Below are 17,735 nucleotides of genomic sequence, written 5' to 3' on the forward strand. Positions count from 1 at the left end.
TTGTCAGTATTGAACTTTAGGAACCATTTGATGATCTTTTTCCACATATCATGCTCTCATTTACTTTTAGTACCTTGCGAAATTTTTGTGCGCTTCTATTAAGGGAATCAAACAGAAATGTACAAATATGTCTATGTCATTTCATTCACATCTTTAAAACTTAGAGAATTAACCCTGCGTTACAGTTATAAAATCACTTTGCTCCATTATTTCATTTTGGAGCATAATTTTACATGTACCAAAAGAATGTTCCCAAAGTATACCTGCAGACCCTGGCTGAAATGACCTCAAGCTTCAGAGTTTCTACTTGAACCAGAGTGACTCTTCCTGCTACAGTGAAAACTTGAGGCAGGATTTAGCCAGTTTGATATATCAGGTTGTTGGTTCTTCTACATTTCAAGGATCTTTCAGACCTCCTTGTAAAAAGATTTAACTTCAATGGTAAAGTTAAGTGGTGGGGGAAAAACTCCTCCACGTATAAAAGCAAATGAGTTTTTAAAGAATAGAAAACAATCTCCATGAAAATTAAACTTAGCTCTTGTTAACATTTCCATTAAAACATGCATTTTCATTAAACCCAAAAAAAACAAACACCAAAAAAATCCCTAGAAGTAGGCATAATCATTATCTATATACTCACAAATATTTTGCTCTTTTCTGATCATCTGTATTTTTTCTTGCTTTATTTGCTTCACGTCCTTTAACTTTTTCCCCTCGTTATTCATGGAAAGGTTTTCTATCTAAGACTAAATTGATTCTTTACTTACTTCTTATCTGTGAAGTCACTTCAGCAGAGAGTTACTCTTTGGAGTTAGGTCCTCATCTCTAATCTGTATCCCTTAGCTAGAGCGCTCGGTCTGGTGCTGCCCCATCACTGCCCTAAGGCATGTAGAGAGAGGGTTCTTGCTTTGCCCAGCCTGCTCACTGAGCTCCCTTTGAAACTGGTGAGGAAGGAGGTCTGTGAAAGGGAGAGATAGATATACTGGGTGACTATTTGAAACCAGTGTAATTTGTAAATTTGCCATCAGCTTTTAAGTGAGAATTGGGGTAGAGGTTTCCAGGGTTAACATGCTTTCAGAAATCAAAAGGAAAATGGAAGTTTTCATTTCATTACTGAGGGCTCTGGTACAAAAGGATCTTTTATAAATTTTACCAAGATTTCAACAGTTAATCTAGGTCCTTATATTAAAATATTCATAATATTGCCATGTTATATATATTTATATGTATAAACATGCACACTCAAATACACATGCACACACGTACACAATAGCACTTTTAAAATAACACTACTTCATATCACCTGGCTTTTAAGTTTGGAGCAAGTGAAATATACACCACCTAGGAGACCATACCTTTGACCATGAGGAGTGCAGAAAATCACTACACTACAGAAAATCACTACACTACTGCCATTGATACTTCTCATTCATTATGAAAAATTTTTATACTGTCAGTATAGAGAAAGCCACATTTCATTTTGCCAACCAAAATTGTACTACCTAACTGCTTTTGTATAAAAGCTAACACAACTTGTCAAATATAGCCCTCGCTATACATTGAACTGGTAAAAGCAGTTAACAGTTTGGCGAAGATAAACCATAAAGTTAATTTTTGTATTATTTGCTTTTCATTCACATTCCTACCAGGTAGGCTTTGTCAAATACCTATAGCAAAGGAGAACTTGTTCATGCATGCAGAATAAAATAAAATAAGATTAAAAGCTCCAGGAAATCAGCCTGCTTCAAAAAACCATTAACGTGTACCTATCCCTCAAGCTTTACAAATGTGTTAATTGTCGTATTTCCGTCATGTAAATATGCTTCAGCATAAAATAACCAAGATTTCCTGTTGTATAAGCACTGCTGTCTGGGGATGTGGGGGTAGGGAGGGATGAACAAGGACTAAATAACAGACTGTAATGAAACCTGCCTTTGGGCAGCACATGCCTCAGTTCTGAATGCCCAGAAATACTTCGCAGACGCTCCAGGCTGCCTAGCAATGGGGATTTCTAATTCTGGCTAGCTTGACAAAGTAAATACAACTATTGAACATAAGGCAGTTCCTAATAAAAAACAACAATTCCCCCTTGTAAACACCTACATTTGGCCCCATTAAAAATTCTTTCTTCATACCCAGAAACTCACAGACCCTTAAACGTGGGGGTCTCAAAGTAACTAAAAAGCATTTGGGAGATTTAATGCTGTTGAGATGTTGTCCGTTGCCATTTCTACTGAGCCCTTCATACCCCATCTCAGGGCTCTGTGGAGCAATGTTCTTTCTGCATTCGCCGGAGGACATTATACAGGCAAGCACATTGACGATTACGCTCCCAGCATTCATTCATGGATGGCCAGAAGGAAATCCATATATGTTCATATATATGCTATGCTTACCTCCAAAACTATATGGTTGAGGGAGTGTTCATCCAAAGCTACCAGTGTGGAGTTATTTAGTGGACTGAAATTAGTGTAATAACTTAAGCCATTATCTGAATTCAGAATTCTCTGATTCCTGCTTTTTCATATGTTAGAACTCATCTCTTCCATTAGCTGTGTACCAGTCAGACCTCTGCCAGTCCTTAAGTGAAATAGTGTGGTAGTCTTAACAATCTCTTGGTTTTAGGGATCAAACTTGAGCTTACACACATGTTTATCTGCCAACCATTTACTGAGTAGAAGGCTTCATTCAGATTACAGATTACAGAATTCAAACATTAGTTCTAGTAGACAAAAACAGACAGTTACCTTTCGCCACCTCTAGACTAATTTCCATGTGTTTCAAAAAGAAAAGGGGAGATAAAAAGGAATTCTCCTACAGTTAGTAGTTTGAATTTATTTCTAAAAGAAAGTGTGTTTTTTTCAACCTCAACATTCAGATCTAAAAACTCTATATGTTCCTAAAATATCTTACTATTCTTAAGCCATCTGAGGGGTAGTACCAATATATTGCTGCTAAAGTGTTTCCTCTCTTGTCTCGGGTAGAAAAGGGACCTCCAGGGCAAAGCAGGCCTGAAGACGTTCTGTCAAAACCTGTCAAAACGACCGCCTGCCCACAGAAAGATCTCAGGCTTCTTCCACTTAACTGCCAGAGCGGCAGTAGGCCCTAGATCTCAAGAGTCTCTCAGCTTGGCCCTACTGAAACTTAATTCAAATTCTACACACTCTGGAGCTTATATGCTCCTGCCTGCATTGTGTGCTCCAGAGCCCATACAAGCCTTGGGTTAAGCAGAGCGGGAGACCAGTCAAAAGGTTGCCAGAGTGAGAAGCCCCGCTACAATTCAAGAAGAATGAATAAGAGAGAGTCCGTTTTGGGAAATATGAGGAGTCTCATTCAAGCTGTGATGCGCAACCAGAGGATCACAGTGACCATGGGGAGCTCAGCCACCCCATTCCTTTCTTTCGATCTCAGAGAAGAGGCTCATGAGTTGGAGGGGTGGGGGGAGCAGTGTCTTTCACAGTTTCTACCATCCAAGTTTAGGTAACAATTCAAGTCACCTTATTCCAGCTATCACCTAAATGATATATGTATATATATATTTCTTTTTTCAGTACTGCTCATGTTAGAACATTAATGAGAATAAAATGTGCAAAAAAAAAAAAAAACAAGAAGAGACCCAAAGATAAGAAAAAGATACTGCCTTTAGTTTGTGTAGAAAATAAAACCATTTTAAGGAACGTTCTTCAGGAATAATCGAGTTTATTCTCTGTCGTTATATGACATACAGGAGGAAAGTAACATGCCTTCCCATATTTTCAGTGTCTGACAATTCAGGAACATTGCGACTGAAACTTGGTGGTATTCTTAGTACTGTGTGGCCCCAAAGATTCTGACTCACATTTTAAGAGGATTCAGTGCAGCAAACCATCCCCACAAACAGCACCACTGTGCACACTTCACACAGGGCCCAGCCCCTCTACCTGGAATCCTCCCGCTGGGCACGCGTGAGGCTGGGACCCACCGCTCCCCACAGGAGGACAGCGGGAGTGGGAGGATCCTGGGGGTCACCCAGTGACTAGAATGTCTTTTCTGAATCAGAAAAAAGGCTCTAGAACAGCCTGTGTACACCACCTTTTTGGAAAATTCTGTCTTTAAAAGAATACACGTGTGTGCCACAGCCGTTCTCTGTTGTTAAAAATGTTCCCTTTGCCTGAAAGTTTCTTTTTCCATGTCCCGTGATGGTCCTTTCTGCAAATTTAGATCTTAGCTCAAATGTACCCTCCAGAAAGATTTTCTTAAAGTAGTGGGTAGGCCAAATTGTTCATTCAGGTTTTCCTGTTAAAATGTTATGGGAAAACCCAAACAAACATTTTACCAGCCCAAACACTATCCCCAGGCAGTATCGTATCACCATATTTCATTTCCTTAAAATACCTCTCACTCTCTGAGTGAGCTTCTCCATTTGTTGTCTTTGCTGTATGTCAGCTGTCTCTCCTTGAGTCAGTAAGTGTCTGTGTATTGTCCCTTTCTGAAGTTGTTTTTTGGACGAAGAGATTTTGCCTGTCTTGTTCTCTATTTTACCCTTGGTGCTTAGAAAAGGTCTGGTGCACAGAGTACTGGGTAAGAATGTGGACTTTGAAGCCAGAACACCTTAGTGCAAATCCCATTTGAATATCCTGAAGTTGAAACATCCTTTCTGCTGTTTGTGGACTTGGTCATGTATTCCACAACTAGCTGAAAGGGAAGCTGGGAAGTGAAGCCTTTTTCAGGATGGCCATATATTCACGGGTTCTTCTACTCAAGTAGAAAGGGAGAGTGGGCACTGGAGGTCAGTGTCATAGTCTCCAACCCTTTGGAACCCCAATATCCAGCACAGCCTCTTCCCACAAATTACCTGCTCTTCAGGAATGAGTGAGAAATCCTGCTGGTGAGGAACTGCAAAAATTCTCTGCCCTGGCAGCAGAGGAGTGTAGCTGGGTTTGCAGCCCCCCATCTGCTCTCTGGAGGGAACTCCTTTGTCCACTGTCCTCCGTGTCCCTTTAGGAAGTTACTCCTTGTCTATTACCAGTGACAGCTACATGAAGTCTTTGTATTCATTTATTCATAGCTGTGCCAGGTCTTAGTTGCGGCATGCGGGAATCTTCCATCTTCATTATGGCATGCCAGTTCCTTTAGTTGGTGGCATGAGGGGTTTTTAATTGTGGCATGAAAACTCTTAGTTGTGGCATGCGGAATCTAGTTCCCTTCTGCATTGGCAACGCAGAGTCTTAGCCACTGGACCACCAGGCAAGTCCCTGGAGGCTGCAGTTTTTCCATCCTACTTATAGGTAGATCAGTGTGTTCCTTGGTAGCTCAGCTGGAAAAGAATCCACCTGCAATGCAGGAGACCCCAGTTCAATTCCTGGATTGGGAAGTTCCCCTAGGGAAGGTATAGGCTACCCATTTCAATATTCTTGGACTTCCACTGTGGCTCAGCTGGTAAAGAATCCGTCTGCAATGCAGGAGACCTTGGTCCAATCCCTGGGTTGGGAAGATCGCCTGGAGAAGGGAACAGCTACCCACTCCAGTATTGTGGCCTGGAGAATTTCATGGACTATATAGTCCATGGGATCACAAAGAGTTGGACATGACTGAGCAACTTTCACTATAAATAAATCGAATTCCAGGACCTAAGATTCTATAGGCATTGAAAAATCATAGCCTCTTGACCAGGCTTGTCATTTCTTTGACTAAACAACCCCCTCCAGATTTTATGAGGTTGCCAGTTGATTTGCTTCTCTTCACTTCCACATGCAAGTAATCAGAGCCAAAAAGTTGTCCAGGCATATTGTTAGTTCTAGCATTCAACTGCAGGAAACAGGTCCCATCTAATTATTTTATGCAGTTGGAAAGTTGATACCATAAAATTGGGAGGCAGTGAAATAACTGGAAGGGCTGAGGGATAATGCCACCAAACTGGCCTCCAAGGAGGCTGCTGCCTCTACCAGTCATTTAGGTGAGGAATTGGGAGGCAGCAACTATAGCTACTTCCTGAAAGTGCCCAGTTCCGTGGCTGCAGTCCTGCAGCTAGAAACTTCCCATGGCTACTGCTGCCAGTGCCTCTTGGCCCCCAGGAAGCAAGTCGCTGGACACTGCAATTGAGTGAGCCTCCCTTCCCACAACTGACTCTGCTCCTGTGATGCCTGTGAAGCTGTCGACTAGTCACTAGAATGAAAAAAAAATAAAAAGCACCACTGTCCCTGCAACAGTGTTTGCCAGTTGCCGCAGTAAAAGTAACAGGAAGATAAGTACCTGCTTCTTTTCCACCTTCTGAATCTACTGCAGCTGTGGATAAGCCTAATTCACACCTTTCTGGCCTCTCTGTTCTGCCTGTGCCCCTCCCTTTCATCCTACTTGTAACTAGCTTGAAGCAATCTGAAATAATCGACTTGAGAAAGAAGGCAGCACCCTTAATCTGACTGTTGTCTCTGGCTCCCATTTTCTGGCCTGCCTCTTAATGAGGTATTTCACCACGGCTCAGAGGCACAGACATCTGTGAAGGTTGCCTGCTTTGGTGTGCAATTGCAGAAGTAGCTGGGCTTTCTCAAGCCTCTGATGCCCCAAATTACAAGCTTTTGGTTAGTTTAGGCTGTGAGCTTCAGGCAGGTACCTCCTTTAATAGAACTGTCATCCCTTCACCTCTTGTAGCGCATTCTATGGCTCCAGCCTGAGTTCATTTCTCTTTCGTAAATAACTTTGCCGAAAGTGGCAAGAAGCCACTAATACGCCAATATTCTGAATTTCTCCAACATTTCAACTAGAGCCACTGACTAGGAGATATGAGGTTTGCCTTCCAAGTTGTCACAAGCCTAATGAGAGTCATCAGCTTTCCAACCTGCGATACTGACCTCACTGCCCACCTTCTAACCACTAAGCCAACCTAGATTTTTGAGGCTAGAACTCAATCCAATTTTCAGGTACCAGATTCTCTACAAACAGGATGTAGGTTAGGCTGTTATTAAAGGCTAACCTATATTATAGGCAGTTATTAGGCTGAAATTCAAAAAAGCAGTGGCTTAAATAATATTGAACACATATCATATAAAAGCCCAATTTGGTAACCCAAGGCTCTTTTGGTGGTCAGGTGGCGTCAGGAGACCCTAAGCTATTTCTTTGGTTTTGCTCCGCCCTCTTCAGCCCATAGCTTCCGTTTGATGGTCCAGGATGTCTGCTTCGGTGCCTGCCCTCAAGTCCACATCTCAGTGAGTGGGAAGAAGGGAAGTTTAGTTTGTCCCCAACATTATGGAGCTTAGAACAAGAATGCAAATAAAGGACCATGTAATTACATGTCTCAATGTTTAAAAGTTATCAAGCCAACAAATCATTAAATGTATTTTATCTTCCTTTCTTCACAAGTATACCTTCCTGAGAAGCCAAGTTTAAATTTAGGATCAGGGTTCCACTCCAGAAGGTGGAGACATAGGAGGAATTGGCCTACAGCTTACCTCCTTTCTCTCCCCACCCCTGCCTCCTTCCCACACAGAACAGGCAATGTGATGTGCTTGGGGACACCCAGCCTGCACATTCAGTCTGTCCACACTCCCCACACACAGCCATCCCTAGGTTCCTCCTGGGGCCCCAGGGTGTGCACACAGATAACGAACTTCACTCGCAAGGAACAGACCTGGGGAAGAGATCTGTGCAGGTTTTGTGACCATTTGCACAGGGAGTTCTGAGGCCCTGAGTACCCAGAGTGTGTCCTCCAAAGAAGGGTACATGCTCTATATGGGCATAACCCCTTCACCCTGGTTAACTTCTCACCCCACAGGGGGAGGAGCATCAGTGCCCAGTGAGGGGGGCACTCTCTTGCTGGGGTTGAATAGTGATGCCAAGGGAAAGGAAAGTGAATGGCACTTCCCCCTCTCTAAGGATCTGACCTTGAACTTAACCATGGCACTTCTGCTCAAGATGAAGTCACCAGAGCCTAATCACTCAGCCTCATCTATTGGCCAGGGAAGCTGGGAAATGTGGCCTTTATTCTGGGAGGCCATGTGGCCCACTCAGAGATTTTTTCACTCTGCAAAGGAAGAGAATAGATACTGGGAGTAAGCTAACAATCTCTGCCACAGACACATGCCTTTTCACAAATCACACTTTTATTTAGACAAGTGAGTTCTTCACAATCTGCTTTCAGAGAGGTGAGTTTGGAGGCAAGACAATACTGTCAGTTATAATTGACGGTCAAAATAATTGCACACCTGAGCATTTTTCAATGGGCAGCCAACATGCAATGTTCCAACTCTGAAATTTTGTCTAATTTTCAGATCAATCAGGAAGAACCAATTGAATTTTTTTCAATTCAGGATATAGTATGGTTATGAGATTCAATAGAACAGTTTTAATCTGCAACCCTGAGAATGAATTGGATCTTAAACAGAAGTGAAAGCTAAAACCTTGACCATGTTTTGGCAGAATTTTTTCCAGACATATTCAGCTACTATCAAATGTACCCTTATCCCAAAAGAGCAAAAATATGATTCTGGCATGATTTCCACTGTCCCATTCATGTATAAGAGTAACACAGAATTCACCAAAATTAGGCAGATATATCTTCCACATTTTAAAATTTTAACCAGATGTAATTACAATATAACATTGTATTTGTAATGATCATGAAATAATATAAATGTAAGAACATGAAATAGAATAATTATGTAATAGCATATAAGATTAATTTTTTTGCCAGTTGAAATAGCACTCTGAAATCTTATGAAGAAATAATAGTGATGGCACTTCCCTGGTGGTCCAGGGGTAAAAACCCACACTCCCCATGCAGGGGGCCTGGATTCAATCCTTGACCGGGGTACTAGATCCCGCATGTCACAACTAAGACCCAGTGCAGCCAAATAAACAAAAATGATTTTTAAGTGGAAGTTTCCCTTTATAATAGTGATAAATGGACCCCAAATTGCCTCCTTTAATACAAAGTCATGCATTTTTTCACTGGCCCAGAAGCCAGGCACTTGATGTGCCCCATTTCCACTATTGTGGGTGTGAGGGAAATTGTTTAGACTTTTTAAACTTTTGCTTATTTGTGGCTGAGCTGGATCTTCGTTGCTACGTGCGGGCTTTCTCTAGTTGTGGTGAGTGGGGGCTGCTCTCTAGTCGTGATGTGCAGGTTCTCACTGCAGCAGCTCCTCTTGCTGCGGAGCGCAGGCTTCAGGATGCACGGGATTCAGTAGTCGCGGTGCATGGGCTTAATTGCCCATGGCATGTGGGATCTTCTCAGACCAGGGATTGAGCCTGTGTCCCCTCCATTAGCAGGTAGATTCTTAACCTGTGAACCACCAGGGAAGTCCTATTTAGACTTTTTAAATCTTACCAGAAGCAAAGACTATTACTGGAGTTTCCTTTTATATTTCTTGACAGCACCACAGTAAAGGGCATTGTATAATAAATGCTCAGACTTAGTGACTAGACCTGCTGTCCAAGTCCAATCAATGTTCTATTGCTGTTGCTTATAAATATACGTTTTTCATTAAACTGGTAGATTCATTTCCGTGCCCTAATAAGCTCACTTATTTTTATCTTTTTTCATACTGTTTCATGGGGTTCTCTTGTCCCATATGTTTATTATTTTTTTAATAAGTCACCTCAAATGGCTTTTTTGGAACAAGAAAAGGTATAAATAAATTAGCGCAGCACTCAATAATTTATAAAACACTTCATATCTCATCTGATCCTGGTAACAGTCTTATGAGGGGAGAATCATTCACTTGTGACAGATAAGGATACTAAAGCTAGACAAGTGAAGTGACTTCAGTTCAGTTCAGTTCAGTCATTCAGTCGTGTCGACTCTTTGCGACCCCATAGACTGCAGCACGCCACACTTCCCTGCCCTTCACTATCTCCTAGAGTTTGCGCAAGCTCATGTCTATCAAGTCAGTGATTCCATCCAACCATCTCATCCTCTATCACCCCCTTCTCCTCCTGCCCTCAATCTTTCCCCAAAACTGCATCAGGGTCTTTTCCAGTTAGTCCGTTCTTCACATCAGGTGGCCAAAGTATTGGAGCTTCAGTTTCAGCATCAGTCCTTCCAATGAATATTCAGGACTGATTTCCTTTATGATTGGCTGGTTTGATCTCCTTATAGTCTAAGGGACTCTCAAGAGTCTTCTCCAGCACCACAGTTCAAAAGCATCAATTCTGCAGCACTCTTATCTGAGTGAAGTGACCCAGATGTGACTTCTCTTAGGTCATACTGATAGGGAATAGAGTATCAAACTGTCACTGGCTGCCCCTGTGAAAAAACCAATGTAGAACCTATATGTTCAAAGGTGTTCATAAGTTTTCATTTAAATTGATTATGTTTTAAAGAAAAAATCTATTAGGAAGTATTTTGAAATATTAACCCCTATTTCTGTGAGTAATGGAAAGTGTGACTTTTCAGGAAATGTCATAAATTTTAAAGGATACAAACAAATCTCTTCACTTGCTAAAGATTAAAATGTACTTACTACATGAGTTGTTTTCAGAAAACATATGGTACCCAGTGGTTTGGTCTTGGAAAAATATGAAAAATATAAGTTGATTAAGCTTATTTTAATGGGTATTTACCTGCAATTTGTCTCAAATCCAAGTGGTAATCTAGATTCCTTATCTTGCCCCGTCTGTCTGGGAACTCTGAGTGCTAAGCACAGGTCTGGCAGGCTGGAAGAAAAGGAATTAGGAAGAGGACTGTGGAGCCAGGAAGCTCAATCCTATATGTGATCAAGTAGAGTTGCTGATTCAGGAAGGAACAAAATATAGTCAGTGGCTCAGCCCAACAGAGGAACAGAGAGGTTGGCAGAGAGGGAAGAATTCCAGTCCAGTTCAGCTTGGTCCCCCCTGAAGCCACAGAGCAAAGCATTTCTGCCACTGTTTCTTTGTTAGGACCTAGGGCTTCCTATGGGCCTAAGGGTGCCTTTTGGCAGGAATTCCCCTAATCTGCCAGAGCATTTTGTCAGGCTCGCTGTTTCCCACCTTGTAGCACTGAGCACCGAAGAATTAATGCTTTCGAACTGTGGTATTGGAGAAGACTGTTGAGAATCCCTTGGACAGCAAGGAGATCAAACCAGTCAATCCTAAAGGAAGTCAACCCTGAATATTCATTGGAAGGACTGATGCTGAAGCTGAAGCTGCAATACTTTGGCCACCTGATTCGAAGAGCTGACTCATTGGAAAAGTCCCTGATGCTGGGAAAGATTGAGGGCAGGAGGAGACAGGGGCGACAGAGGATGAGATAGTTGGATGGCATCATTGACTTAATGGACATGAGTTTGAGCAAACTCCAGGAGACAGTGAAGGACAGGAAAGCCTGCCATGCTGCAGTCCACGGGGTTGCAACGAGCCAGACACAACTGAGCGACTGAACAACAAACCAATGGGATGAATTGCTATAAAACACCCCAGGCCTCTGCAGAACCTTGGGAGCTGTCACACCTCCCCCTTTGCCTACACAGAAATCATCATTCTAGACCAGGCATTCATGGAAAAAAGAGGCAGGCAGCCAGATAAGCATCTCCTGCCTCAGCAGCACAATGCCTTCCTCCCAGAATCTGGGAAAAGAAAATCAGGTGACAGAATTTTAGCTCAAGATTGACGGTATGTTTTTGCACCTGGCCTCAGAACCCCAGGTATAAAATAAGAAAGATGAATACCTTGATTTGGTTTATAAGATTAAATCTGTACTAGATTATTTGTATAGGCCTGATTTTTTTCCATTACTCAGTGAAACTTCAAGGTCTAGAAGTTTATATCCCCCCACAGCCTTGCAGCTTTAGTCTAAAGGAGGTCACTGTGCTGTATAGAGTGTCTTACAGCATGTTCTTTCAGAAGACAGATCTAGGGTACAGCAGCATCTGAACATTTACATGTCAAGTGTGCAAATGCTTTGGAAGCCTCAAAGGGAAAGTGCTTGACACACCTGGCAAGCCTGGAACCCACCTCTTCTTCTTCCTCGCTGCTTCACATCGCACTGACATGGTGCACAGGGGGAGGCTTAGAAAGGGAGGAAACAAAACCCACTGCTTGAGAATTTAGGCTGCCTAGTAAGCTTATTCAAGTAATAGTCAACAAAAGCCAGCAAAATCGCACAGATTCCCATGTTTCCAAGAACCATCCTTGGGCTTTTTTCAGAGGACACGAATGCACAACTAGCTTTTACAGTGTAGCATTTGGTTGGGAGCATTTAACCACATCACCCCAAATTTCTGTGCTCAGAAGTTACACATGAATGGTATTTGACTTTTCTTCAAAGCCATTCAACCTGAAAGATTTCCAAGCATGTCACACGTCACATTTAGCTACTTTTGCTATGAGGGGCTTTCAGCCAACTGGCTCACGCTCATTTGCCTAGAGAAGCAAAGGAAGAGAAATTTTTAGCAAATAGGTAAGCTCCTGAAATAAATTATATTTATGCTGGTTCTGAATAAGGTACACTAGTTTCCCCATTTGGATTGCCAGAGCAGTAGAACCTACCAAAATGCATCTTTAAAATGACGCAGGATACAGCATGCTTGGGGCTGGTGCATGGGTATGACCCACAGAGATGTTATGGGGAGGGAGGTGGGAGGGGGTTTCATGTTTGGGAACACATGTAAGAATTAAAGATTTTAAAATTAAAAAAATAAATAAATAAATAAATAAATAAATTTTAAAAAGTACTGATTCTACCCTTAAGCAAATCGCCATTTCTACATGCCAGAATCCAATTCATTATTTAACACCTAGCCCGTCTCCGTGAAACTTTCTCTGTTCCCATCCCCCACCACAATTTCTGCTTTTGTCTCTACAATTTTGTGGATGTAACTTGGACTGCTCACTGTGAGGGTTACTTGTGTGCTTGTCTCATGCCTGTTATTGGGATATAAGGCAACAAGGAGTTTGGGTACCCTGTTCACATATCTTTTCAGAATGCCTTGCTTTGAGTAGATTCTAAATATTTTTGACTCCAGTTGATTTCCTAAACAGCCTATTTAGATGAGGTCAGATGACCTCATCTCTGTGGGGTCCCAACCAAACGCACACACATACACACACACACACACACACACACACACACACAAACACACACTTTTTAATGGTAACTTTTCTTTAAGTTTCAGAGAGCTTTTAGGTCATGCATGTTCCCTAGTCATTTTTCCTCTGCTCATTAGCAATAACTACAAGATCTTAAAGAAACATTTCAGCTCAGACATATAATTAAATATCTCGTTCCTTGTTGCTTCCACTCATGAACATTGACCTCAGACTTTAGAATCATATGTGTCTTTTAGATTCCTGAGCCTTTCACACTTTCATTTCTACCTGAAGTCCTTTCTAAAACTAGGGTATGAAGAAATGAAAGAATTGTTTAAAACAAAGAAACAAATATGTCTTTCTTTGAATTCTTTTTTTATTATTTAAGAAATAGACATTTAATGACTTAATAAGTGACAGGCTGAGTGCGAAGGATACAGATGAATAACACTGTATTTATATTACTATATGGATATTATATTTTTCTGGATCTCCCTGACATCTTTGTTGATCATATATCTATATAATAGTCTTTGATCCTAGATATATATGAATCAGCAAACTGAAATCAAGGAAGAATATTTTCATAAATTATTTTTAATGTTTTAAAATGTTTTGATCCTTGCACACAGCTTGTGTTTACATGACAATAAACAAGCCTTTTATCAGGAAAGAAACTAGCCAGAACATATGCTAGTGTATCACAATATTTTGACCCCAAAAAAAGTGTTTTTTTCCCTTCTCTTCTTGATTTTTTTTTTTTTTTTATATCCAAGGGAGTTTTCAAATGAAGGGTTTCAGATGGGTTGTCTCCAGATCAGTTCACCTCGTCAAGGCTTTGCTTAGTCATCAGGGGATGACCCCATCCTGACCTGCTTACCTTTAGGCTCCCACAACCACTCTGCCTCACACAACAAACATGTTCCGTTGAGTCTGGATTTTTATGAAACAAATCACGTGGTCTGAGAGCAATGATAATTAAAGGAACTTGATAGAGATCTTTTTGAAAAACCAAAAAGTTTATTATGAAATCTGAGTATTTCTCCCTAAATATCTGTAATTATGATTAGTTACTGGGTCTCCTTAAATCAACCTGTATCTGCAGACAGATAGGAAGGGGAGATGTTCAAAGCTACACTATACTTTTGAAAAGATGACCCAACATCATGCATAGAAACAGACTTACCAAGACCTACAGTAGATGTTTTGCTGACCTGTCTGAGCATATGAAAAATATTGACCCTTTAATTGGTATCATTTTTTTTCCTTACATCAATATGACATATGTCTATGAAAATGGTTAAGTTCCTTAAAGAAGGTATAGCCTTGAAATAAAAAATCATCAAGTCAACTTAATAGACAAAGGAAAACAGGCATTTGCAGGAATCCATAATTGCTGAAAAACTACATTCAATTGAAAATACCATCTTGGAGCTCTAAGGGAAAAAAAATAGCTAAAAACCAACCCTGCCATTATTATGTGATATTTTTCTATTATGTTTTTATTTGTGCACTTACCGTGTTTTCATTTCTACCTAAATAAGAAAAATCGTAATACATTTAGGTCTGGACTCTGGAAATATGCCACTAAGATTCCTGGTCCAGTTTCTGTAATGGCTACGATTTGTAAAATCTAGTAGCAATAGGATGTCATTATATTGGGCTTTAATCTGAAGAATTGTTTTAGCAGGAATTTTATATGCAAGACTAAATGCTGGTCAACAGAGCATAATATTGTATTCTGAAGAGTGCTGGCAAAAGCAAAATTAATTATTTTTTTTCCTTCTTTCTTTCCTTCCCCTGAAATCTTCTGCCATAGCGACTACATTTGCCTCCAGACTTGTCAGACACTGTGAGCCGCTCAAGCAAACAGGATCTGGCAGAATCCGCCAAGCTGCTGGGCCCAGGCTGTGGCATGACGGCCGGAGGCAAGAAGCACCTGGACTTCTAGTGACTCCTCCTTAGTCATTGCCTGCAGAATTCTGTGACACCCTAATTATGATTGCTAATAGCTTATGTAAATATTTTTCTTAACGATGTGACCCTCCAATCCTTGAAAAATACAGTTAGGATTGCAAAATGAGGCCACCATTCATTATTTTAACCAACTTTTTATACAGAAATAGTACAGCAGAAATACTTTCACTTTAAAATTTTGTTTTATGCTATATCTAGTAAAGAATTTTATTTTTAAATAAAAGCAAATAAAATATCCGAAATTCAGGATGCCTTACAGTGGTCATTAAGCGTATGTGTATATAAGGCACTTGGTTCACAGCAAAGTGCATGTTACAGCAGGTAGCATATAAAACATTATGAAATTCAAAACTGTGAAAAACATATTTTTCTCTTCATTTCTGAAAAAGACACCTCTCACCAAAAATGTTTTTATGAGATTAAAAACTTTGCTACTATATGAAGACTAAAATAAAATAAACTTGCATTTACATATCCTATTATGAAATTGATGAAGATAATATTTGGGGATGAAGAATCCATTAAAAATAGTCTACCACAGTATTTAATAAAGAACTTGAGTAATAGAAAACTTAGACAAAGAAAGAGACGGTCTCTGTTTAAACAGAGTCCACACTATGAAATTATGTCAGTAGACATAATTCAGGATTGAAATTCAAACTGACAGCTACATGAATGCTAGGATACTGGGGAAAAACATGTATGGAAGCTTGGCGAGAGATTTTTACAAAACATAGGTCTGAGACACAGTATAAAACTGAAGGTAACTCAAATTTCTGTTGCATCAGGTAAAACCCTTTGTTAATTATGAACATTGGTAGATGTGTACATTTATAACCATATAAACATGTCTTTGGGGATATATAACATATTGAACTAGTTCTCATAGGAAACACCAGTTTTTTGAATCATAGTTCCATGTTCTCAAAGCTTTTGACAAATAGACAAAAAGTAAAAGTTTAAAAGTAACTTGCATGTTTAAGTAATATGCAAGTTAACCACTGTAGCATAAACACATCCTATGTAAGAGTCTCAGTTTTTAAAAAGCTGTTTAACATCTGTTAGGAGAAACTGAATTTTCTAAATACATTTCCAAATATATTAGACTATCTTGAAGCAGTTATATCTAGTACTTTTAAGCAGTTTGCTTTTAATATACCAGAAATTATACTTATTTGTTCTTGACAACATTGCAGAAAACAAAGACTAGGTTTTTAAAACTGTCTAACCAATATGATAAATGTCAGTCACTTAAAAAAAACCCACTGTAGCATAAACACATACTGTATACAGCTTTTATTCAGAATTAGAATAATTGAATCAATGACAGTGATTTGCCAGGATGTCAAATCTCTCCATCATATCCTGTCACTACCAGTTTATTTTTTGTGATCGAAATCAAAAAGACAACTATTTTGTCACCCGCTATCTCATTAGTACTGAAAATCAGGTTTCTTCTATTTTTTTAGGATGTCTGGTTTATTTTTTTCACTTCTTTTAATTCGAAAGACACAAATTCTTCCCCATTTTCTTTTCAAAATAAAGTTTAAGAATTGATCTGTCAGTTAAAATTAAAGGGCTTTTATATTAAGGAACGGTGCTTTTAAAATTTAAAGCAACTTCAAAAAAATCAATTTAGTCCATAGATGATAAATAATATGCAGATTCTCCACAAAAGCTTTGCTATGTCCTTTGAAAGCATTATGAACAATCTGAATAAAGTGAATATTTTAGTAGGGTTATTATTTTAATAAGTCTAACCTTTTCCTTACCGTGTTGTGATTCATTTTATACAGACACACAACAGGACAAGTACATAGCATTTGACTCCAAAAAGGAAATACGAGGTCATCGAATATGAAAATTGCTTGTCAAAAATACTTAGCAGGTCATTGATTTACTACCCTAGCTAACACAACTATAAAATTAACGGCCAATTACTAGTTAATATATGCCTTGCAAATAGATAAATACTATAAAAATTGAATATGCATGTTTGAACCCTTGTTTTAAATAAAAAAGAAACTTTTAAAACTCAGTAAAAGTGTATTCTGAACAATAATAGTACCTGGGCTTTCCAAAAATCAGATCCAAGTGCTTTGGTGTTCTGATTCACTAGGCAGGCTTTGTTAAAATAAGCTACTGGAGAGGGATGTATATTTTCATTTTCCTCTGATAAAAATCCACTCTAAACATGTGTTTTCTTTCTTTCTGGAAACTTGTCAGTTACCCATATGCTAATAACTTACTACATTAAAATACCAGTCTTCAATAATGCTACTGTAGATACACAAACGATTTTTATATATTATGAAATGTACACTATTAACAGATTCTATTTTTCAATTATCAGGTGGTCTCAAAGATATTTAAGTTAACAATGTCAAACAGTGTTTGAAATGTCCTCATATCTTGTAAGTGTTTCTAAAACTTCTAAACCCTCTATGGTATTCATTTCTTACGCTAGATTTGCCTTTCTTTAACATGAGGTAAATATTTTGACTGCTAGAGTCTGCTCAGGTGCTGGGGTTCTAAGACCTCTTGAATTTCTTTTTAGTAGCCACCAATTTCCACTTTTCCATTTATTCTTTATCTCCACCTCCAGGATCTGCACATACTAACACTAGACAAAATAAAACTACTTCAAAAGGAAGCAACACTATGCAATCAATTCCCTGTCTATCTTTTAAAGAACCAGACACACAAATGTGCATACAAAGCAAAAGTTGAGAGCCCTGTTCATTTGTTTAAGCCCATTATGAACATCATTTCTAAAGGAT

At 39.5% G+C, this 17,735-nt stretch overlaps 1 protein-coding gene across 1 annotated transcript in view; it reads left to right on the top strand.

Moving 5' to 3' along the window:
- Window positions 1-15,072, top strand: part of ELP4 (elongator acetyltransferase complex subunit 4) — a 237,238-nt gene extending 222,166 nt beyond the window's left edge. Inside the window, exon 11 of the mRNA XM_068989143.1 lies at window positions 14,798-15,072. Within this exon, the coding sequence (XP_068845244.1) occupies window positions 14,798-14,943 (146 nt within the window). The 3' untranslated portion in view covers window positions 14,944-15,072. The remainder of the gene's footprint in view (window positions 1-14,797) is intronic.
- Window positions 15,073-17,735: the final 2,663 nt, after the last annotated feature.

Source organism: Capricornis sumatraensis, chromosome 16, assembly GCF_032405125.1.
Source record: "Capricornis sumatraensis isolate serow.1 chromosome 16, serow.2, whole genome shotgun sequence".
Taxonomy (NCBI): domain Eukaryota; kingdom Metazoa; phylum Chordata; class Mammalia; order Artiodactyla; family Bovidae; genus Capricornis; species Capricornis sumatraensis.